The sequence below is a fragment of the Hylobates moloch genome, unplaced genomic scaffold (assembly GCF_009828535.3).
Source record: "Hylobates moloch isolate HMO894 unplaced genomic scaffold, HMol_V3 SCAFFOLD_5, whole genome shotgun sequence".
Taxonomy (NCBI): domain Eukaryota; kingdom Metazoa; phylum Chordata; class Mammalia; order Primates; family Hylobatidae; genus Hylobates; species Hylobates moloch.
Genome location: NW_026652280.1, coordinates 140,338,671 through 140,365,014, shown reverse-complemented (window position 1 = coordinate 140,365,014; position 26,344 = coordinate 140,338,671). Strand labels below are relative to the sequence as shown.

At 35.2% G+C, this 26,344-nt stretch overlaps 1 protein-coding gene across 1 annotated transcript in view; it reads right to left on the bottom strand.

Annotated features, from left to right (window-relative positions):
• The window catches only part of COL24A1 (collagen type XXIV alpha 1 chain), a 404,873-nt gene that overhangs the window by 270,516 nt on the left and 108,013 nt on the right, over nucleotides 1–26,344 (bottom strand). Inside the window, exons 13-18 of the mRNA XM_058439743.1 lie at nucleotides 24,794–24,838; nucleotides 11,719–11,772; nucleotides 9,725–9,769; nucleotides 483–536; nucleotides 362–406; nucleotides 67–120 (exon numbers count right to left, since the gene is read on the bottom strand). Coding sequence (XP_058295726.1) covers nucleotides 67–120; nucleotides 362–406; nucleotides 483–536; nucleotides 9,725–9,769; nucleotides 11,719–11,772; nucleotides 24,794–24,838 — 297 coding nt within the window. The remainder of the gene's footprint in view (nucleotides 1–66; nucleotides 121–361; nucleotides 407–482; nucleotides 537–9,724; nucleotides 9,770–11,718; nucleotides 11,773–24,793; nucleotides 24,839–26,344) is intronic.

The window sequence follows — 26,344 nt, the reverse complement described above, 5'->3', positions numbered from 1 at the left end:
AAGCAGGTCTTTCTTTTGAATTTAAACTTTTTCATATTTACATAAAATTAATGGTATAAACATTACCTTGTCTCCAGGATACCCTGGTTCTCCTAGCTCTCCTGCTGTGCCTTGTTCACCCTGGAAAGCACAATTTCATGCAAAGATACTTATGTATCACAAACATGGCAATATTATAAGAAAACAAATACTCATTGTAGAAGAATAATTTCTCTATTTTTCTTACTTCTGAGGAAAAGTAATATAATTGATACTACAAATTAGACCCCATAAAAACAAAATATTTCATAAATTGTGTTGACTGAAAAGTAAAAGACAAATGTGATAAAAATTATTTTTATAATATTAATATTTAAATCACCTTATCACCTTTCATTCCAGGTAGTCCTTTATTCCCTGAAAGGCCCTACAAAGAAAGGTGACATTTTGTGATATCATAGAGAGATTAAAGGGAAATATCCATTATACAAATAGAACCATACCATTGGGCCAGGAATTCCAGCAGGTCCAACTGGTCCCACAGGGCCAACACTGCCCTGGAACACAGTAAGAAAGAAATACATCATTAAGCATTCATTAAGATTAGAAAGAAAATGTGGCAGAATTAATAAATTAAGGAACCCCAAACAGTCATCTCACTAAGCTCCTGCACATGCCTTGTTCTTTAACAACTTATTTTCCTTTCCACATTTATAAATCATACCCATATTTCAAACTTTAGTGAAGTCCATCATTTTTCTGAAACTTTTCATATTTGTCTAGTCCACAGAGATTCTTTCCTCCTTTGAGCTCCTATAATACTGTCCATGACATTCATCTTGCAATATTTCTCCAACTAGATGAGACCTTTAAAAAATATTTTAGTGCCGTGTTCCCAGGAACTAGTCAACAGATACTTCATTTGATTGTCTTAGAGTTTTATTTCACCCACTTATTCAGCAAATATTTTTTGAGCAGTTACTACATGCCAGACATCCCAATGATTTGATTTTATAATTTCAAATTTGCAGAATGAGAAAATTTATCATAATTTCAGGGATAAACTCAGAGGCAAACAAAAAGCTCTACTCTTCTGGGCTTATCTCATTTATTCATCATTTAATATTTTCTAAGCATGATATGTATGAGACACTGTTGAAGAAAAAAAGAGAAAAAAGAAATAATCTCTAACATCAAGGTTCTCAATTTAATGCTCTAATTCCTCAGAAACACTATCACTATTATCTCCTGCAAGCAAGAGACTTAGAAACAACTTCAATTTGTCATCTTAGAAGACAAAGGGCAATAGCAGCATAAGGGTATGAAAGAAAAATTTGAAAAACAAAATGGCACTTCTTGGTGGTTTGGGATCAGTTAAAATTTCTGTGTCACTGAGGTCTCATTTTTCTTCTTTTTCTCACTACCTTTCTTTGCCTGGCTTCCTTACTACTCTTATAATGGAAATCCAAGTTAGTTCAAACTTCTCTTTTTAGTTTCTAAATATTAAGGAACTCTTAAAGTTGCATTTGTGAAATGCTAAAATGTTACCCCTTGTAGTTAGAATTCTAATTTCTTAGGATAGCATCCTAGGCCCTCTCTATTAGGCTTCCACCAAACTTCCCAGTCTCCTTTCCTTCCATTGTCCTCATTTCCCTTCCCCTTTACTTCTCTCTCCCCAAAATCCTCCATTCTAGCTGCAGTGGACTGTCTTTCATTTTCTGAACATGCTCTCCCTCACCAAATGCTCAGAAACTTTGACAAGACAGTTACCAGTACTAGAATGCCCTTCTACTATACTACTTAGTACATGGCACTGTACTTTTTTTTTCTGCCTTCCTAGTCTGTGCATTTTGTGACAGTGGAAACACGTTTCATTCATTTTTTTTTTATTTACCAGACCCAACATAATAACTGGCAGATAATGGTTCTGAAATAAAGTGTAGAATGAATACTGAAGGGATTAATTTGAAACGGTGATTTCTAGAGCTCAATATCCTAACATAACAGCATTTCTAATTGTCTACATTTATATAATACAAATTTCAGAATGGAAAATAAGACATCATACGGATGAGACTTAAAGTCTGTGAAATATAGCTAAGATGAATTATTTCTAACATGTTTAATCCTGAAATATGTAACACTGTTAGAGGCAAAGGGTAATACTTTCCAACTTAATAGATATGCAATATTAATACATGATGCTTGTAATTTCAAATTATGTCAACAGGAAAACTTATGCTTATGATTACAGTGGCTAGTTTATTCAAAGTTCATAGCTTTAAAACTTATGATAGGTTAGAAAAATACAAAAATATCTCTGTTTGGAAATTATGCAAAAGTAATCCAAGTATGTATGGAAAGGACTATCTTAACAAACACACACAAAAATTTTTCTTTGTGTCCTTTTGTTTTCTTCATAGATAAAATAATATTCTTAACTTTTTTCAGTACGTATATTACTGGCATCTTCAGATGAATGTACTTTGTATATATAATATCCTATTTTACTTTTCAGTGACTCTACATGAAAAATCAGATAATAGTATCGGGAGATATGAAAAATATAATGAACTTAGAAAAATAAAGAACTATAAAGTAAAATTGAATACTATGGAATCAAAATTTCCAAGAAACAGCATGTCACAAATTTGAGTGGAAATCCTAGTCCTGAGAAACTATATAGCCTTCTGAAAGCAACTCAGTTCTCAGTTCTACAAAGGTAACCTGAAAGTCCTTCAGCATTCCCTACCTACCAACTCATCTTCCATAAGAACGTGGAACAGACAGAAGAAATACTTTCATGCGTGGGAGCTTTGTTGAGGGTGTTTGGGATATGGCTTCAGAGACAGAGGAGCCTCCCACACAGCGTCTCTGAGAACTTCTGAGTTAAAGTCAAAGAAAGAGAGAGACCCAAAGGATAAGTTATTTGTATTAAAAAGAGCAGTCACTGGCCAATTAATAAGGGTTCATCTGAGTATACTGTAGAAAGGACTGTGAGTTCCACATGGTGCTTTTTAATCATACCCATCATACTCACACGTGATACACATTGTCACTAGTCTAAGAAAGCGTATAACAATGATGACCAACTGCATGGAAAAAATAATTTAGATAAAGCAATAGCATCTCTTATCAGAAACTATACCTGCTGGAAGGGAACACCTGAGAGATAAAGCAGAGGCTGCTGCTCCGGGCAAACAGACGAGCTGTTTACTATGCAATATAAAGGTTCTTCATAATCCTTCCCAATTACTTTCAAAACCTCAATTCCTTCCATTCTGCTCCCAAGTCCTTAATTCCTATGCTACAATCCCACTACTCCTCTTTCCAGTCCCAAACATTCATTTTCCCCCATCTTCTCTGTATTTGAAGACAGCATTTTTGTATCTAAAGAATGTTTTTCCCCCATTCACCCCACCCCATTCATATACAATCTTCAAGATATAGCTCCAAAAATATCTCCTCTGTGAAGCCTACTCTGACTTTCTGAGATAACACAAATTGCTCCTTTCTCAGTGGTTTTACATTTAATCAATTACAGCAGTAATCACAGTATATGACACTACTTATTTTTCCTTCTATGCCATTAGATTGCAATGTTGCCAAAAATAGGAATCTTAACTTGTTCATATTATTAGGCCTAGCAGTTAGTTCAGCTATTTAGTAGGTGCTCACATTGTTTTAATTTTAAAAAGTAATGAATGTAAAATGGAAGTAACAATATCTGCTTTATCTACTTTACAACTCATTGAGGAGCAAATAAGATGTGTATATAAAACTACTTTGAAAAGTAGTTGGGACCATCTATATCAATTTAGAAGAGATGAGGACTACAAAGATGACTCTTACTATCTGATATGGTTTGGGTGTGTCCCCACCCAAAATTTCATCTCAATTGTAGTCTCCATAACCCCACATGTCAAAGGCAGGACCAGGTGGACATAATCAGATCATTGGGGAGGATTCCCCCATGCTGTTCTCATGATAGTGAGTGAGGCTCATGAAATCTGATGGTTTTATAAGCATCTGGCATTTCCCTTGTTGCACTCACTCTGTCCTGCCACCCTGTGAAGAAGGTGCCTGCTTCTCCTTTGCCTTCCACCATGACTGTAAGTTTCCTGAGGTCACCCCAGCAATGCAGAACTGTGAGTCAATTAAACCTCTTTCCTTTATAAATTACCCAGTCTCAGATATTTCTTCATAGTGGTATGAGAACTGGCTATTACAGTAAACTGGTACTGCAGAGAATGGGTGCTGCTATAAAGATACCTGAAAATGTGAAAGCAACTTTGGAACTGGGTAACAGGCAGAGGTTGGAACAGTGTGGAGGGCTCAGAAGAAGACAGGAAGATGTGGGAAAGTTTGGAATTTCCTACAGACTTATTGAACGGCTTTTATGAAAATCCTGATAGTGATTTGGACAATGAAGTGCAGGCTGAGGTGGTCTCAGGGTAACATGAAAAACTTCCTGGGAACTACAATAAAGAGTGACCCTTGCTATGCTTTAGCTAACAGACTGGTGGCATTTTGCCCCTGCCCTAAAGTTCTGTGGAACTTTGAGCTTGAGAGAGGTGATTTAGGATATCTGGCGGAAGACATTTCTAAGCAGCAAAGCATTCAAGATGTGTCTTGGATGCTCTTAAAAGCATTCAGTTTTATGCATTCACAAAGAGATAGTTTGGAATTGGAATTTATGTTTAAAAGGGAAGCAAAGTATAAAAAAGTTTGGAAAATTTGCAGCCTGAGAATGCAATAGAAAAGAAAAACTGATTTTCTGAGGAGAAATTAAAATGAGCTGCAAAAATTTGCATAAGTAATGAGAAGCCAAAAGTTAATCCCCAAGACAATGGGGAAAATGTCTCCAGGGAGTGTCAGAGATCTTCACAGCAGCCCCCTCCTATCACAGGCCCAGAAGCCTAGGAGAAAAAAATGGTTTTTGGGCTGGGCCCAGGGCCTTGCTGCTTTGTGCAGTCTCAGGACTTGGTGCCCTGCATCCCAGCTGTGGCTAAAAGGGGTCAACACAGAGCTCAGGCTGGTGCTTCAGAGGGTGCAAGCCCTGAGCCTTGGCTACTTACACGTGGTGTTGAGCCTGCAGGTGCGTAGAAGTCGATAATTGAGGTTTGGGAACCTCTGCCTAGATTTCACAGGATGTCACGAAATGCCTGGATGTCTAGGCAGAAGTTTGCTGCAGGGGTGACACCCTCATGGAGAATCTCTGCTAGGACAGTATAGAAGGGAAATGTGGGGTCAGAGTCCCCACACAGAGTCCCCACTAGGGCACTTTTTAGTGGAGCTGTGAGAAGAGGGCCACCATCTTCCAGACCCCAGAATGGTAGATCCACCAACAGCTTGCACCATTCACCTGGAAAAGCCACAGTCACTCAATGCCAGCCCATGAAGGCAGCTGGGAGGGGGTCTGTACCCTTTAAAGCTACAGGGTGGTGCTGCCCAAGGCTGTGGGAACCCACCTCTTACATCAGTGTGACCTGGATGTGAGACACGGAGTCAAATTGAGATCATTTTGGAATTTTAAGTTTTAATGACTGCCCTACTTGATTTTGGACTTTCATGGAGCCTGTAGCCCCTTTGTTTTGGCCCATATCTCCTATTTGCAATGGGAGTATTTACCCAATGCCTGTACCCCCATTGTATCTAGGAGGTAACTAATTGCTTTCAGTTTTACAGGTTCATAGATGGAATGGACTTGCCTTGTCTCAGATAAGACTTTGGACTTGGACTTTTGGGTTAATGCTGGAATGAGCTAGGACTTTGGGGGACTGTTGGAAAGGCATGATTGTGTTTTGAAATGTGAGGACATGAGATTTGGGAGGAGCCAGCGGCAGAATGATATGGTTTGGCTATGGCCCCACCTAAAATCTCATCTTGAATTGTAATTCCCACAACCCCCCCATGCCAAGGGCAGGACCAGGTGGACATAATCGGATCATGAAGATGGTTGCCCCATGCTGTTCTCATGATAGTAAGTGAGGCTCATGAGATCTGATGGTGTTATAAGCATCTGGCATTTCCCCTGTTTGCATTCACTCTGCTACCCTCTACAGAAGGCACCTGCTTTTCCTTTGTCTTCCACCATGGTTGTAAGTTTCCTGAGGCCTCCCCAGCAATGTGGAACTGTGAGTCAATTAAACCTCTTTCCTTTATAAATTACCCAGTCTCAGGTATTTCTCCATAGCAGTGTGAGAATGGACTAATACAGTTATCATTAGCCATTTCCTTTTCTGTAGAATCTCTTCCCATGAACTGAAAGGTGAATGGAGAAAGAGAAAATACAGAAGATCCAGTTATTTTTACTGAGTACTTTTATGTGCCAGGCAGTGTGCTAAGTGTTGGAGCAGAAAAGTAGAGACAGAGTGTTTCAGGTAGACAAACATGTGCAAAACCTTGTAGCAAAGATGCTGCATAGCATCTGAGAATGAACAGATTTGCTAGTATACAAATAGTATGCCATGAACATGTTGATAAGGACTAAACCAGACTAGATATCTTGGGCCATACTTAAAAAATTTGGTCTTAATCTTGAGAGTAACAACAGAAGCTTTTTAGCTAATCATCTCCATGCTAATAGATTAAATAAAAACTGCATGAAGAGCATCTTTGGAATCTAACTCCTTTTGCCTACTTCCTTTCTCTACTTATTGACTAATACCTACAGGTTTAACCCTATTCTAAGTTCTCAGAAAAAAAAAAAAAAACAAAAAAAAAAACAGTCAATAGTGTTCCACCATCACACAGAGTTTCTCAGAAAGGACTAAAGAAATCTCATAAGGTAGATAATATACACATAAGGGAGTATAAGTTTTAAGGAGGTGGTACAGCCCAACAATATTCTGGACTCTGGATTTAGATCACCTGGCTTCAAATCAGGGCTCAAACGCTTATCAGCTAAGTAGTCATGGGTTGGTCTGAGAATGGAATGACTTAGCAATTGTGGCTAGTCCACTGAAAATAGTAAATAAATGTGAGGCGCCCTCAGTAATTTTATTATTACTACTACTACAAATTTTACCATTATGTTAGAGAAAAGTTTAAATGTTTCAGACTCACACAGGTTCTTTGACTCTAAATCCCACACTCATGTTATCCCAAGATGGCAAGTTAAAGCTTATGCTGACTTAAATTTTACCACAGTTCCAATAACTGAGCTCCTGACTTATTATTTTTATTTATTTGATTTTTTTTTTAGAGAGATGAGATCTTGCTTCATCACCTAGGCTGGAGGGCAGCAGCATGATCATAGCTCACTGCTGCCTCTAACTCCTGGGCTCAAGAGATACTCTCACCTCAGCCTCCTAAATAGCGGAGACTACAGGTGTGCTCTACCTCACTTGGATAATTAAGACATTTTTTTTCAGATTTTTTTTTAAACTTTTTTTATTTAAATAAGGAGAATTCTTCCCTATGGAAAGAGCTAGCACTTACTGTTTGAAAGGAGAAACAACAGGTACTGAACCGGAGGGAAAGGGCGAAGGCTGAGTGTGCCAGCACCAGCCTGGAGAATCCACAATTCCACTCCTATCCAAGGTAAGTTTCCCAAAATAATATATAAACAAGCTGCACATTATACCTTTAGCCATCATCTGCCCTTTCAAATATCTGGTCTATGTGAAAAGAGAAGGAGGAAAGGCCAAAACAAAAACAAAAGGAAACAAAAACAAAATGCAACTCTCTCAAAAACAAAAGAAAAAAACAACAAAATCTTTTTTACTACACAAAGCATAAGGTCAAAAACTTAGAGTACAGTGTCCCCTTTAAGCCATGGAAGAAAAGCATCCACATAGAGCCTTAGCAAGAATTTCCACTCTGAGGCTTTGTAACATGCTGAAGACAGGGCCCAGGGGATGCTGCTGCCATCTTGGAGGGCACCAACTGGGGTGGAGAATCAGTGAACAGCAGGTCTCATGCACTTGGAAGATCACCAGCCAAATATGCACTGGTGGCCTGGTGGAGCATGGCTGGGTGACTGTCTACCCCCAACACTGAACCATTCCTGTCCCGGATGACCTACTTCTTAGGTCTGTCTCACATTTCACAAAAGAGCTGGAAGTCCGCATGTCTCATTCATCACAAAACAGGACAAAGCACACACACTCTAGTATCTTTGGTCATCAAAGGCCATTTCCAACAGACCCTCAAACCCAGGTTTGCTTTGCAAGAAGTGAAAAGGGACAAATGAAGATTTGAAGGGCAGCCGCAGCCACTTGGCAGAAGGAAACCAAATGGCAGGGAGGGGGATCCACCAGAGCTGCCATGCTGCCACAGTGGCCAGGCTAATTTTCTTTTTTCTTTCTTTTTGTTGTTGTTGTTATTGTAGAGTTGGGATCTCATCATCTTGCCCAGGCTGGTCTCAAACTCCTAAGCTCAAGTAACCCTCCTGCCTTGGCCTCCTAAAGTGCTGGAATCATAGGCATGAGCCACCATGCCCAGCCGTGACTTCTTTGATTAAGCTGTCACCTTGTGCTTTGGGACAGCTAAAGGTAAGGGAAAGAAGACTGAAAGAAAGGCTATCAGTATATTGAACAGATATTTGCACTCCCATGTTTATTGCAGCACTATTCACAATAGCCATAATACAGAATCAACTTAAGTATCCATCAATAGATGAATGAAGAAAATGTGGTACGTACACACAATAGAATATTATTCAGCTATAAAAAAGAATGAGATTCTGTCATTTGCAACAACATGAATGGAACTGAAGACATTATGTTAAGTGAAATAAGCCAGGCACAGAAAAGTAACTAACACATGTTCTCACAAATATGTGGGAGCTAAATATATGAGAAAGGTAGGGGTGGGGGATATAAAAGGGATGATAAATCGGTACAAAAATACAGTTAGAAAGAATAAGATCTGGCTGGGTGCGGTGGCTCGCGCCTGTAATCCCAGCACTTTGGGAGGCTGAGGTGGGTGGATCACGAGGTCAGGAGATCGAGACCTTCCTGGCTAACATGGTGAAACTCCATCTCTACCAAAAATACAAAAAATTAGCCGGGCATGGTGGTGGGTGCCTGTAATCCCAGCTACTCAGGAGGCTGAGGTAGGAGGATGGGGTGAGCCTGGGAGGCGGAGCTTGCGGTGAGCCGAGATGGTGCCACTGCCCTCCAGCCTGGGCGACAGAGTGAGACTCTGTCTCAAAAAAAAAAAAAAAAAAGAATAAGATCTAGCATTCCACAGCACAACAGAGTGGCTATTTTTAACAACAGTTGATCACAGATTTCAAAATAAAAGAGTGAAATTAGAATGTTCCTAAAACAAAGAAATAATAAGTGCTTGAGGTGATACAAGCACCAATTATTCAAATTTGATCATTACACATTTTTGCTTGTAACAAACATCACATGTACCCCCTAAATATGTACAGCTATTATGTATTGAAAATAATTAACAATTTTTTAAAAAGGAAAGAAGTGGGTCTTCTATGTCTTATGCTTTCAAGGAAACTTTGTCTTAAGTATCCTTTAGTGCACAGGTACGAATACATACATATAGGTCTATTAAAATATATCATTATTTTTTCTTATCATAAAATACAATTAATTTTTTTGACTTCTACTACTGGTCTAATTATTCATATCTGGTTGAAAAATACATTTAATCAAGGTTGATAACCAACAATGACAGTAAAACTTCTCATTTTCCTAAGTTTCAAAAACACATCTAACACATATAAATTGCACAAAAAAATATTTTCTTAAGAATGATGATATTTAGTGATACTCACTCTAAGCCCAGGAAACCCCGGAGGACCAATGCCACCTACAAGTCCCTATTGTAAAAGAAATTTGCAATACTTATTAAATTTGACTCCCAACTACTAAAAGTATCTCTGAAGATAAACACAAAACTTTCTAGCTAAAAATACATCAAAATGTACCTTCTACCTATAGCTAACTTCTGAAACTCCTCTAATCTTATGCATCCTCCAGAGAAGGACAAACCTATGGTGGCTGTTTATGTTCTTCACAAGTGCCCTTGGCTAAATGCTTTTGGATGCCAGGACTACCACCTAGCTTAAGTAGAGTCCTCTCTGCCTCCTATGGATTTAACCAAGGAAGTAAATCCCACCAATAATCAACACTGTACACTTAATTAGGCTATCTATTCTATGAAAAGACAGGTGGTCAGCATGTAGGGTTAGAAAAACATTTTCAGATGGTTTAAAACGCTGTCGACTCTTTTCAAGTACATTATTTAAATTCTCTAATCTTCATTTTTCTCATTAAAACAGAAATATCAATATTTGTTCTCATTGTAAAAATCACAATAAAATTTGTCATATGTAAAGCCACTATAAAAATGTATAAAAATTTCAATACTGTTAAATTATTTATATAAGTATTAGATTTTTAATGATCATTATTAATTTTTCCAGCTGATTTGTGACTGGTCTTTTGAACTCATTGTCATTACACTTTATAGTCTTTAAGATAATTCCTAATTCACTTTATGTCACTGTCACATTATTTACAAGGCACAAAGTACATGAATGTCCTTCTTTTTTTGCATTTCAAATTCTGTTTTGAAACAAAGGCAGAGAATATACTATAGGGAATTATAAACAAGTAAACTAAATATATCCAGTTGACCATTTTATTTTAAAGATTTTAAAAACTCAAAATGCTCCTGAAGAAACATGATTATATTTTAAATGAAGAGCAAATTTCAAAAAGAAAACTTTAAATATTCTAGGAGTCTTAACAGACTTCATGGATAGTAACTGACAAAAAATTATGTAAAATGGCTTCACACTAGGTACAGAAGTGCACAAATGGCATTAAAAATAAATAATGTTTACTTTATTATGCTTGAAATGGGAAGCTCCTCAGAATCATATGCAAGAAAAAAATGGTAAATATTCCACTTAAAGCAACATTCAAGTTTTTAACAATTTATTTGAAAATCAGTTCTACTCTTATCTGCTATGCCTTATAAGAAATGAAATCTTGGCTGAATTCACTGAATGAGCTAATATAGTTTTAATTTGGAAAAGAGAAGTAAAAAAGAAGAAAAATAAACTATTTCAAACTCTTTATGCTAGTGATTTACTTATGTGTAATTATTGGAACTATTCCCAATTTAGGCTACAGAGATTTTGTGTTTTTTTCTAACTCACTTTAAAATCTTATGAAAAGAATATGTGAATGGCTTAGATTGGGGAATAGCTATTGGATGCTTTTTAAGAGCAAAATCTAAAGCTTTTCTACCTAGTGCCAAAAAATAACAATCCATCATCATTCTTTGATGATATAATTAAACTAATTTTAGAATAGTAACTCTTTCTCAATCTGAACATTGACAGCTAAATAATCCCAAAGTAGAATAATTTTCTATAAAACACTAAGAAGTAAGGTGGATCAATGACAGGTTTGAGTCCAAAGAGCAATCACTGAGTGTACAATTTTTATATAAGGCTTGTTAGTACTTTCATGTATAAGAGCCAGTATTGTGATCACATATTTTTAATATTTTACTTAAGCAGTTATACCTAACATCATCAAAATAATTAATTTAAAGATTGAATGTCAAGATGAAATTTGAAATATTTTTGGCTTATTTCCCAAGTTGAAAAATCACAAACTAGAATGTGCACAGTGGTGTGGAGATTGTTTTTCCAATAGTGTTTATTCACAAATATAATAATAAGGACTGTAAGTGCAGTGCTATGAAGTATGAATGATGTTAGAATGCGAGGCTGGTCCAACATAATGTACTCACAGGACTGCCATCAAGACCAGCAGGGCCTCTGTCTCCAAAGTCACCTGGAAAACCCTGTCACAGGGAAAGAGGAAGAATGCCAATATATATAAATAATTCATTTTTGCTGTATTTTCTAATAAAGAATTTAGTAATAGAAAATATTTATTTCCTAACTCTTAAACTGTGATGCAACAAACATTCTTTTGCATAACACACTTAATTGATTTTAAATACAATATTTCAAAAAATAAAAAACTAAATACAGTATTTCTATATGTTTTAAAAATTATTTTATATGCCACATAACATATACAGAAACGAAATTGGAGAAGTTTGTTCATCACACATAAAAAAATCACCAAATGAAAGTAAAAACAATGAAGATTTCTGGCTGAACAATCTTCAGTTATCTCTGCTATTCCAAACTGTTTCTATACTCACCCCACAGAGAATAAAATAGCTAGTATTATTAAGCACTTACCATGTGCTAAAGCGTTTATGCACATAATTATGTATACACACATACACACTTCATTTCATCTTCATAACAGGTCTATTCAATAGATACTAATATTCTCACATTGTTGTTGAGGAAGTTAAAGCGCGGAGAGTGTAGGTCACTTGCTCAAGGTTAGACCATTAAAAATGGGTAGGACTGAGATGTGAATGGAGGCAGACTGATTCTAGAGTCCATGCTTTTTCAACTATGCTATACTGAATACTTCAAATCATCATTCCAAGACATACATGTAAAACAAAAAGTCCTTTAAGTACAAGTTTATTAAGGAAAGGAATAATACACATAAATACTACAAACTTAAAATGAGGTGAAAATTAAAAGCTTCCCAAATGCCTACTGAGAATTCTACATGGTAAAACTATGAAGGACGGTAAAATAAAAAACCTTCTTATTATAAATTCTATTGTAAAATAACTCAATGCTCAGCTACTCTTTTTTTTTTTTTTTTTTTTTTTTTTTTTTTTTTTTTTTTTTTTTTTTGAGATGGAGTCTCACTCTGTCGCCCAGGCTGGAGTGCAGTGGCGCAATCTCGGCTCACTGCAAGCTCCGCCTCCCGGGTTCACGCCATTCTCCTGCCTCAGCCTCTCCGAGTAGCTGGGACTACAGGCGCCCGCCACCACGCCCGGCTAATTTTTTTGTATTTTTAGTAGAGACGGGGTTTCACCGTGGTCTCGATCTGTTGACCTCGTGATCCGCCCGCCTCGGCCTCCCAAAGTGCTGGGATTACAAGCGTGAGCCACCGCACCCGGCCAATGCTCAGCTACTCTTACTTTACAATACTACATTTTTCTCTAAAGATTTACCGTTCCTCAACTTTAAAGCTCACTTTTTAAGAGGCTATTTTATAAAAATGTTTATAAGACTTACTATTATAAACATTTTCATAATATTCATTTACAAAAATGAGGAATAACAAAAATGAAAATCTATCATTAGATTCTTATAATCTCTTAGGCAAGTCAGTATTAAATATTATGCTTAACAGACTGCCAAAAATTACTGGTTCCCAGAACAAATATGAATAGGTTAAACTTAAAAGATAGTTTAACAATGGAAAAAATGTACAATGTTTCTAAAATATAGTTAACTCCTACTAGAAGCACAGTTTCTCTTATTCTGTAATCAAAGGATAATGTAAAAACCATCTGTGTAGTCAAATATATTGTAGCCATACTCCCTTCAAAGTCAGCTGAAGTTCAAGCAAGCATTTTACTTTCACTGTCTTTGTAAGTCAAATTTTGTTGTCAACCACTTGCAAATCTGCAATATATTATCCTATTCAGTATGAGCTAACATGGATATTTGAAAGTATTTATGACACACAGGTAATGGAAAAAGTAGAGGAAATATACTACAGTAAGTCTGAAACATAAGAGATGATTGATTTTTTTAGATAGATCATTAGTAGGTTTTCCAGAAACCCCAGTGAAATAATAAAGTATAGGGGACACACTGCATGATTCCATTACTGTGTAATGTCCAGAATAGGCAAATCCGCAGGGACATAAAGTAGATTAGTGGTTGCCTACGGCTGGTGATGTGGGGGAGGAATGGAAAGTGATTCCTAATGAGTTCAGGATTTCTTTTGGGGGTGATGAAAATGTTATAAAATCAGATACTGTGATGGCTGCACAATTGCGAATATACTAAAAACTGCCAAATTATATACTTTAAAGGTGAATTTTATGATATGTGAATTATATCTCAATAAAGTTGTTCTTAAAAAACAACCTGAACAAGGAGCGGGATTGCTGAAAACATCTTTGGGAATTCACTCAGGATTGCCTATAGGATGTGCTGTTCTCTCAGTCCTTCCCAGTCCCTTGCATCCAGTGGGAGAAACTGCTCTCTGGCTCACCTTCCCTCAAAATTAGTAATTTCTCCCCACCTAGGAGAGGGAAGATGGGAGAGAGAAGAGGGGAAAGAACTGTGATCAGTTCTTCCCTTATCACAAAATACTTACTTTCTACAACCAACATAAAAACAATGCAATATTCATTAATTTCAATTTCTTATTCTTCTGGTAGTTCACAAACGTGTGTTAGTTGTTCACCTTGACTTTGTCCTTGAAATAATTTAGTTGAGCTAATATCTACTTTAAATTTTTAATGTATTTTTCTTTATTATTATTATTATCATTGTAGAGATGGGGTCTCACATTGTTGCCCAGGCTCTTCTCAAACTCCCAGCTTCAAGCGATACCTCCTGCCTCAGCCTCCCATAGTGTTGGGATTACAGGCATAAGCCACTGTACCAAGCCCTTGTGTATTGTTTCTCTTCTCACTTTATTACTCATTAAACATTTCATTTTAATTCTCTATTCTTGATAGAGATAATTTATTCTTTTAATCCTTCTTATATGTTGATCATGTATTATCAATTTTTGAAATAATTTCTATGAAATCTAGACACTTCTTGTTTTATGAAATATTGCACAGTTAATACCACAAAGGCATTATTTGGCTCCTTATTAGATACATAATATTTTCTTTTAAAGAATATCATACCAATATTTTATATTGTTGAATATTTCTTTGCTTGTTTACTGTTTATTGTTTTTCAATGCTAATAACTGCATTAATATCTTAATACAGGTGAGGTTCTATATTCTTTTAATCGTGAACCTAAATGTTTGCAGCCACATAGCTTCATTGCCAAAAAATGGTCTTCAAGATTGGTTGTGAAATATAGAATAGTAGTGACAAAATATGTATTTTTCCTTTTATAATATAAAAGACAGTCTCTATAATTTCTTTCTCCAGTTGAAAGAATGTTGAAGAATGAAATATTTTGTTATATTTGCCTAGTAGAAAATTATAATCATTAATTTAAATCAAATTGTGTTTTCCTAAAAATACTCTCATGCTGCCAAAGGACATAATGGCCATTTTCCAGGATTATCATGCAACAGAGATAGGAAAGCTCAAGAGTTTTTGCTCTTCTTGTTCAATTTGCCAGTTTCACGAACGTAACTTTCATCTTCTAATGAGCATGCCAGGGTCTCATGGTTGCTTCTGTGTTGTATATAGTTCTCTTTTTCACATTTTGATCAGTTAAAATATTTTATGTGATAAAGAATATGATGTTTCAGGAATTTCAACTCATCTCTTCAAGTTGTAAATAATTTCATATTTTCTCATTTATTTCCAGTGATCAGTGTGGTGGACACTTTAAAGGATCTCCAAAGATTCCCATTTCCTGGTGTTCACATTTTTCTATGACATCCTCCCCTTGAGTGTGGCTAGCACCTATGACTTGCTTCATCTAACAAATAGCATATAGCAAAGGTGATGAGATATCACTGCCATGATTATGTTACACTATATAAGACTGTCTTAGCAGCCTGGAGCTAGAGACTTCTCTCATGAGTTTGATGAAGTAAGCAGCTGTGTTGGAGAAGTCCATGTGGCAAGATGTGGGTGACTCTGCAAACTCTGGACAGTCTATAGGACCTGAGGGTGGCTCATAGCCAAGAGCCGGCAAAAAGCCAGAGCCCTCCATTCTACAACCTCAAGGTAATAAATTCTTCCTACAACCTGCATGAGTCTGGAAATGAACTTTTCCCCATTCAAGCTTCCAGATGATAATGCAGCCTGTCTGACACTTTGATTGCAAACTTATGACCAGAGCAGAAGACTAAGTTAAGTAACACTTAGATTCCTGACCCATGAAAACTGCAAGATAATAAATGAATATTGTTTAAGCTGCTAAGTTTGTGGTATTTGTTATGTATCAATAGAAACAGAAAACCAATTAAATTGGTAATTAAATCTTCTTTAGAGAATATATAACATCATATTTCCAAATTTTACCATAGGCAATGCTCAATATAAGTCTACTGTTGTTTCTAGTTTTAAAAAACTTAAGTAGATCATCTCTGAAGATTTTCTACTGCTGTCTACTTTCTATTACAAATTATAATTAATAACAGAAAGTATTAAAACTTTTGCATTTACTTTTTAAAAAATTTTACTTAATCTTATTAAATATCTGTATTTTAAACTTTATCATTCTAGCATTTCATGTCCACTTGTCGCCGATGTAAAAAAATCTTATCATGCTTCATGAATTTTGTGTCTATACTTATGTAAAGACAAATTTAATAATAATATGCATTGTTTAATAATGGAAAATGCTTGTCAGTCTCCAATTGCAACTGTTTGCAAATATCACACTAATTCTATTACCTCAGGAAGAATAAATCATGACAGAAAGAAAAGATAATAGAAGTTTTAAATTACCAGAAAACAGTATTTTTATCATGTAAGATTCTAATGCATTCATGCTGAGAGAAAAATTAGATAATTAATTTCTCTTTCCTTTTATCGAAATGCTTCTACTGCCTGCTCGAACACTTACCACAATCTTACGCAATTTCTGTCTCCAATGTCAGCAATGGTACCACTTACAAACCTTCATGGCATTCAGACAGGAAGATACAGGCAAGAGATGTGGAGAATTTCTCTGAAGCCTAAACATTATTAAACTGTGGTACCCAGCCTCAATGATGGACCTCAGTGATCTTTGATTCCCGGTATTCATGCTCTTATGTAGTCCAGACCCACCCTGAAGTATGTGGGCCTATGTGACCAAAAGAACATAGAAGTGACAATGTGTAATTTCTGAAGCTAGGTCATAAAGATACTTCAGCTATCACCTTGCTGTAGTATCTTTACACCACTCACTCTGGGGGAAGCCAAAGCTATGTTCTGAATACACTCAGAGGCACTGTGGAGAGGTCTCCATGGGGAGGAAGTGAGACCTCCCACCAACAACTAGCACCAACTTGGCCAGCAAGTGAGCCTCCTTAAAAGCAAATCCTCCAACCCCCAGTTAAGCCTTCGGATGACAGTAGCCCTAACCAAAATCTTAACCATAACCTCATGAATTAGAACCACCCAACTATGCCACTATCAAATTTCTGACCCACAGAAACTATAAAAATAATATATATTTATTGTTGTTTTAAACCACCAACTTAATTTGTTTCATAGCAATAGATAGCTAATATATAGTAACAAGAGTGACTGTCTAGGATTACAGGGCATGTGATGCCAGTGCTAAGTGCTGGATCCTGAATGACAGAGGCACTGAAGTATTTTTAAAATACTCAAGTATTTTAAATGTATGATATGTAGGGCCCTCTAAAGCTCAGAGCCCAGAGCAGTTTCTCTGTTGCCTGGGTCTAACAATGGTACTGTTATAAAACATGGTAGTTACTAAACACTAAGACCAAACGAAGTTTATTAGACTTGACAGGCCTGAATACATGTACATGATATTAATATTTTAGAGCACTCATAGATACTACATTTGGTAGTCTATTTAAATATGTTTAAACAGTGGAAAGCTTCTTGCTTAGCATGTCCAGTAAAAGCATGATTTTCCTAGCTCCACAAATAATTTTTTTAAATGCATATAAAATAACTAGGAAAATAAGAGGACCAAGATAACCATAAAATGGTCACAATGACTATATTTACAGAATTTTAAAAAACCAAAGCAATGCAAAAATCCTTCTGGAGAACATATTTTGTTCTTTCTAGAGGAAGGTTTAGAAACAACATATGTAATTTGAAGTAGAAATGAATAAAAATTATCATAGAAGTTTATATACTAAACAGGCATTAATAATCAAAACAGAAATCATTTGTTCCAAAACTAAGCATTGAAAATACAGGATCAGACTAACTTGCCTAGAATTAGAAACACTAAAATTTAACCTAGAAGTTATTTTTATACATTCTGCATATGAATACATATTACCAGGAAATTGTTATTTTAAAATCCCTCAAATATACAACAAGATCACTGCAGGAGAGGCTGGAGTGTGAAGTATTCTGTGATGATCTAATCTCTTCACCCTTCTTTTTCTCACAGCGAGGACAATTTGATCCACACTCAGGGTCAACCCTATCCTCATAATTGAGACTAATTCTAAACTTCAGCAGAATTTGGCCCAATTCATGGAGATTTGGCATCAAGGCAGGCTTAATGCTAACCTGGGCCTCAGTTCCCAGATTCAAGTTCCGGCCTTGTTCTTAAAGACTGAATACCAGGTTGTGTCCTTTTTCTTGTGTCCAAAAACCAGATGTGGTATACAACATCATGTTCTATCCCTCAATAATAAGGGTCCCATCTTATTCTTGCCATTTGCCCTCCTAGAGAATATAATCCCTGAGCCCAACCTAGGCCTAACTGCCACATATGCACTCACACTTCTGATTTTGATAACCTACAAGGCTCTTTGGGTTGTCCCTTATGTTATCCACCCTGAAGATATTGCCATATTCCCACCCATTGGTGTCACATCTCTATGAAATCCATTATGTTCTGCCTGGACTTCCTCCAAATTATAACATGTAGTTCACTGGGTGTCCCTCTTCTTAGTATCCATGCCAACCCTGTGGTGGGGTTAATTCAAAGTCCTGAAATCTTCCATACATCCTGTCATACTATAGTTAGCCAAATATAGCTACTACAGACTATGCCCAGTAAAGTAGAATTACAGAATCCAGAAAATACATTTTTCCTGAAGGAGGTAGAATCCCTTAAGAATTAATAACAGCTTTTCATAATGTTCTAGCTAGAGTTGTACTTTATGATAGAATTAACTGCATTCTTTTCCTAAAACAAAAACAAAACAAAAAACACTGTCTCTAAATTCTCCACAAAATGTATGTATCTGAGACGCTACTATGCAATATGTATTTAAGACTGTCTTGGGCTAAAGATAAAAACTAATAACAGATGTCCAACACCAGGATTTTATATTCTGAAATTCTAACTCTAGATTTAGAAGCCAAAATACAGTTTACTTCAAATACACTCTTCTAACAGAAAAACATATGAGAAAAGAGGAACAGGCACTCCTTTCTATAGTTAGAAAAGTAAACATCTCTGAAGTCTGGGTGCCTTAAGGGTGTTATTTTGCCCACCATTCTAGGCTGTGATATTTTTATCTTCAGAGGAAGAAAACTAAGTATAGTTTTACTCTTTGTCAAACTTTAAATGTAATGTGATTTGATTATTTATAATCCACTTCTAAGGGTCTGAAAAATTCCTTGAAAAACATCAGCATTCTGATAGCAGTTTTCTAGGTGTTGTTGAAAGTAACTCCCATCTCCAATTTCATGTTTACTTTCAATCCTGGCAAGTCAGTTCTAGCATAAATTTTTTAGGTCTGTGGAGCCATATAAATTTGCATGGCTAACTTGGTACAAGACAGAGACTACTGATTAAATCAAGCTGAGAGCTCTGTAAATGCTTTTTTTTAAAAGAAACTATAGAATTTCCTGATTGTAGCACTACAAAATAAACTTTGGAAACTGCACTAAAAAGGAAGCTACTTGGAGTGAGGTATAAGAAATCTATAGTTATCAAATACATAACAAATCCCCTCTCCCTGCCTCCCCTATTTTTTTTTAAAACAGGATTCTTCTTTTCTGTTATGAATCAGTGTACTTAGGCTTTTAAAGAATCTGGCTCACATCAGATATGTTCTAAGAAGATTCTCAAAGACATTAAAGCATGTAAAAACAGTAGTAGTTCTACGGTGTTTAAAGGCTCCTGACCAATAAACATTGTCTACTATCTTGTCTTTTCCTGAAATCTCCAGAGAATGAACTTGAGTTGAATTCAAATACCCACAGATAGAGAGCAAAAAGATGAATCAATAATAGCCTCTTGGGCTTCTCTATCTTCAACGGTTAGTTTTATTGAAGGCACAGAATGACCTAGGGTATCCTCTAATATTAATTAACAATAAGGGTTTTGATCGAATTGTGACATGTAGGGAGTGCAGGAGGGAAGGAGAGGAAGAGGTCAGAACTACACCTCACTATCCAAAAGCATGAGTATACACATACATTGACTAATATTAACTGTGATTACAGGAGGTCTTTAAAAATAATTGTGATTAGTAAGTACTTATGCTAAAATTCTGAAATCAAAAATGGCTTAAAATACAAGGAAGAAAAAAACATTTTGAATGCCAACAACATAAGACCAAGGAACAAGTGAATTTGTTAATATAACTATTTTAAAATAATCTTTGGTTCTAAAATATATCAAATTCCTAACAAAAACAGTTCTCCTACTTCAAACCAATGGTCCTGATTGAAGAAAGAAGTGTGTTACAAATATCAATTAAATCTAATAAACATAACATTTTATTTTGGGAAAAAGAATTTTCTGGGAAATAAGATTTAAGTGGGAATAAATTTTAACACAAATGTTAAATTTGAATATACCATTATGAGGCTAAATAATAAATAATTTTCTCTTTTTTAAAAATAATTACCTCTTGAAAAACCAAAATAATATACTATTCTAAAATGTGTCCATTTCAATTGCATTCATAAAATATTTATACTGTCTAAGAGAAGATAGCTCTTATTTGTAAGTCTGTAAGTTCATTAAAAGAAAAACACAGACACCACTAAGCTCATTCACGGCAACTTAATTTCATGCTTTGTGTTTACTCAGGGAAATAAGTGATCATTTGGCTAGCAGTACGAGCACGTGATTTATAGCAACATCTTCCCAAATGTAAAATTAGTAATGTTACTAACTCATTGGACAATTTTAGACAAGGCTTTTAGTCCATTTCTGTGCTATATGTATATATAATATAAGTACTATTTTTGCAAACTATTCACATGAAACATGAAGCTTTAGTACACAGCTGACAATCCAATTCAGTAGTCCAAAGAAACTTATCCTGATCAATAGGTAGAAAGACCTGAACTCATTTTGAAGTTTTTCATGGCTATTGCTTTCACTGTATTGACTGTGAGACTGTTTCAATATAATACATAAAACAGAAAGTGAAGTAATTTACTAATTTCTGGGCTTAAATTCAAAATCTTAAAAAATCTAAGTATAAAATGTTAATAAAACTTTGTAGATTTCTTTAAAAATAGCTACTATTGTTCTATAAATTATATATTGTAACTATTTAAAACTGAATCATAAGACTGACTATATCGCTCTACCTAAAATGTAAGGAAACCAGCTCATTTAAAACCCAGAAATAAAAACATATCATGTACCTCATAATTATATACACCTTCTATCACCCACAAAAATTAAAAAATAAAAAATTAGAAAAAAACAGAAATAATAATTTAAAAAATTAAGGGTAATAGTTGTGATAAAGTACATCTTCTAATATGATTCTAATAATGATAGCAAATGAAATAATATCGTATCTACACAGCACTACTACAATGAAACATCAATCCCAACTTCTTTTTTTTTTATTTTTTTGAGATGGAGTCTCGCTCTGTTGCCAGGCTGGAGTGCAGTGGCACGATCTCGGCTCACTGCAACCTCTGCCTCCTGGATTCAAGCGATTCTCCTGCCTCAGACTCCTGAGTAGCTGGGACTACAGGCACACGCCACCACGCCCAGCTAATTTTTGTATTTTTAGTAGAGATGGGGTTTCACCATGTTGGCCAAGATGGTCTCGATCTCTTGATCTCATGATCTGCCCGCCTCGGCCTCCCAAAGCGCTGGGATTACAGGCATGAGCCACCATGCCCAGCCCAAACTTCTAAATAGCTCTCAAACCAGCAGAAAATTAAAACAGTTTTTGACTTATGCAAAGCCAAAAGTTCCTCAGATACTGGCACGTTCAGATTTCAGCATTTCCAGGTTTCTATCACATTCTCTCAAATGTATAGGTGTCATCCATCTACTTCATAGTAGCCTGGAATCTTTTAGTTCTGTTCTGTATTTCACAATTAATAGTACACATAATTTAATAAATTACCAGGAGAACATGACCATATTCATCTTCTACACACCTACTTTTTTCTACATCAAAGAGAATGGAAAGATTATCAAAAGATCTTTTCCTTTTACTGTTATTAAAACAGTAATAAATGGCCATGATCCTCATGGAATTTTAACCATCTAAATTGAAATACAAGAATCCTGTGGTGCATAATATCTTTTGAAGATGATTTTATTTATAATAAACAGAAAGAATAAGGGGGCCATTTATACATAGGATAATATATTATGGGACAGTCTCTGAGGTCAGCCTTGCCATAAGTTGACAAGTGGCTATAACTGTATTTTATTCTAAGTATTCACATTTTCCTTATAAATATAGACAAATCATTTTGCAGTAAAAATGATAAAAAGTACATATAGCATACGTAATATATTACAGTACTAGACAGTCTCTAAAATAAACATTAGTCAGAAAAAATGAATATTATGTTTTTCAAATATAGTTTTTCTAAAGATCTAAATCTATTACAAATGCATATATTTGAAAAGCAATAAAACTTTGCAAATTTTGTAATAAGAACAGTGCAATCAAACAAGAGCCCCATAATCATTTCATTCACTATTTTTCCACTGTTTTCTTAAACTCCCTTTTTAAATTCAATAGACTCATGTTGGATAATTTCATAATTCCCTATGGATTACAAAACCAGAAGTTCTCTATAAAGGTCTCTGGATAATTTTATAATTCATTACAGTAGGAATAGAAATTACCTATACATTGCCAAAGCCAAAATCAAGTTGATGTCTACATGAGATCAGCAATATTATCAAATGAAATAATTGGTGGTTATCTAAGTGATACATAAGAAGGGTTTTGAGAAAATACTCAATTCGCTCATCAATGTCTAAAATTCCGCCAATGCAGATTATTTTGTCTTAAGACTCTATTTTATTTTTAATTTATTTTTATTTTTTGAGATGGAGTCTTACTCTGTTGCCTACACTGGAGTGCAGTGGCATGATCTCAGCTCACTGCAACCTTATTCTCCTGGGTTCAAGTGATTCTCCTGCCTCAGCCTCCTGAGTAGCTGGGATTACAGGCACCCACGACCACAGCCAGCTAATTTTTGTATTTTTAGTAGAGATGGGGTTTTGCCATGTTGGCCAGGCTGGTCTTGAACACCTGACTTCAACTGATCCGCCCGCCTCGGCCTCCCAAAGTGCTGGGATTACAGGTGTGAGCCACCGCACCCAGCCTTCAGACTGTACATACTTACTAAAGGGTAAGGTAGCATTTTAAGCATTGGAAGTAATTTATATATTATGGCAAATGATTTTCGGGGTTCTTTTATTAATAGCATACATTGATAGAAGAAGGGTGAAAATTTGAAGATACAGAATGGAGTGAATAAGACTAAAGAAAACAAACCACCTATTGTCAATTGTTAGAATTTTAGATTAGAAATTGGATACGCAATAAACAGAAAGGTATTTTCTGTTGGGATGTATGAGAGCTAAAACATAAAAAAAAAAAAAAAACCCCCAAAAAACAAAAAAAAAAAACCCCCAAAAAACAAAAAAAAATTAACACACCAATGTATTCAAGTGTAATAGAGTATAGTTAAATGAGATGGCATACAAAATATTTATCACAGTGCTTGAGAACTTAAAAATGATGATAATAGCAATGGTGATGGCAGTTTCTACTGTTATAACCATTGTAAGATTAGCTTCTACGTTCAATGTAAACACAGGGAAACAAAATGTTTGGCTTATTTTGTATTTCTTGACAGCTTGGTAAGTTTATCTTAATACATTAAAATCTTTAAACTTTAAAATAACTGTATCTCATTTTGGCCAGACGTCATGAAAAAACAATTCATGCCTCTTCTAAGCAGTGTAAGTAGAAGACAGAGCAGCAATATCTAGGCAGTAAGGAAAAGGATTCTGGATTTAGATTCAGTGGAGCTTTGCTCAATTACTGATTTTACCACTTTTAACTATCTGATCTGAGCAAGTCTTTTAACATCTCTAAGCTTTATTTTCCTCACCTATATTATGGTGACATTAACACTTACTCTATTTTACCTTCAAGGAATATTGCAAAGCTTGAAGGATGAATGTTTCAAAATGATTTGAATATTCTGGTGAGAGCTGCAGTCCTTTAGTATTATCATTAAGATTTTATTCAGGTACACAAAACTTTAGAAAAGTTGTTATGAAAGTCACTTTTTATCTTCACAGACTATACTAGCTTAACAAGAAGAACCTCAGGATGCCTCTCTGGACCACATTTTTCTCATTTGTTTAGCAGTGGGATACTGGATGATGTCACAATTTCCTCCCATCTCTGAAATTATTATATTACCTAGTAAAATTCACTTCCCTGGATTTTTTTAACCTGAAAATACGAGAAGCTGTTCTAAACTAATCTCTGAATTAACGGCTGAAGCACACATTTTAAAAACCTCTAGAACATGAGGTTGAACCTCTACAACATCTGGTCATGTAGAATAGGTTGAGTACTACCATTTGTGTTTTAAGTTGTTCATGTATTTTCTGTGACATTTTAGCTCCTTATCATAGAGATAAGGGTTTTCCCACTGGTATAGTGAAAGGGTTAGAAGTGTTCAAAGTTGAGTTATTTTTTAATCTAAATTTTCCTTTATATCCTCAGGTATTATTTGATACACTATTCAAGAGGCAAAAATTAAAATGGAAGGATTATAAACCTCAAAAAGCAAAAAGTATCTTCATATTTTAATAGGTAAGAACACATAACCAGGTTATACTGCTGTAAAACAAACCTCAAAAAAACACAAATTAAGATACCTGTCTCCCCTTAAAACCCTTCTTTCCACGGATCCCAGGAATGCCCTAGAATACAGAAAAGAAAAAGGAAATATTTGTTGAATGAATGAATTAGGTACTATAGATCTTTTTCTCCCAATATAAAATAATAAAGTATGAAAAAGACAAGAACAAATTGTTCTATAAACTGATGTGATATTCAGAAAAGCCTCAATATATTAATTTAACTCAGGCAGCCCCTTCCTTTCTTCAAAACGAAATTCTGCTTTTATTCAGGAATCCATCCCATCTATACTTCCAAATGGGATCCTGACATTTCCCTGGTGATAGTTATTTGTCCAGAGATAGGCATATTACCAAAGTTGGCAAAACCAGATGAACACGAAGGTCTTATTTTCCATATCTAAGGGAAATGCCCTCCTCTCTCTCTTCCCCTCTCTATCTGGATATAAACAAAGACACATTTAACCTGTGCACTGGCAATCTTGCAATCATATGGGAAATAAGCCTTAGGGTAAAGACAACATTAGAAAAGGTAAAGCAGAGAAATGAATCTACAGCCCACCTAACCTATGGATTTCTGGTCATGTAAGAAGCAGTAGGGTACAGTACTTAAGTACCCAGGCTTTGTAGCCAGACAAAACCTTGCCCAAATCCTGGCTCTGCTCTCACTTCCTGTATATAGTCTAAGACAAGATACTTCCTCTGTGTGTGCCTCATTTTCTTCATCTATGATGAGAAGAATATCAATATCTATCATTCAATAAATGGTTTTATAGATAAAGAAGTTAATTCATGTATATATATACACTATATATAAGTTTATTAAAAACTTCATGTATATATACATATATAAAGAAGTGAATTCATGTATATAAAACCATTTACTAAATTTTTAAATATATATGTACATATATAAAACCATTCAGTAAATCATTTGCTATTTTCATCATCATCATTAAAAATATCCTTATGTTTAAACCAGTTTGAATTGTGGTTTTTTGTTATATGCAGATTAAAGCATCTTACTTGATATTATCACTTTGAGACTTGTAGACTAAGCAGTCTGTCACAACCATGTAGCTTGAGATTAATAGTACATACGGGTAAGTTAGAAGACATCATTGGCTGAAGCAATCCATTCACTTTCAAGTCAACAGTGTTTAAAAAATACTTATGTATCTGATTATCAAAAAAGAGTTCACAGGTGAGCAAGAGGACTCATTTCATTAAGACTTTATGTATATTTACATAATACAACCAACCTTTTTAAAAAAATAGAATAATTATTTCCTAAATTTTCAGTAGCCTCCCTAAATCTCATCAAGAAGCCAAATAATGCAGACAGAATAATATAAGCATTTTTCATATATATACATGTATATATGTGTACATGTTTCATATGTGTGTGTATGTGTATATGCACAATATGCATGTAATGTACAATACTGACTCCTAGAAATGACTTTTTCTTTCCATTTGTTTTCAGGAATACTTAGCATTACTGTATCTTATTTTCTTCTGCTTTTTTGTACTTAAACGTTTTATAACATAACACCCTTTTAGCTACAT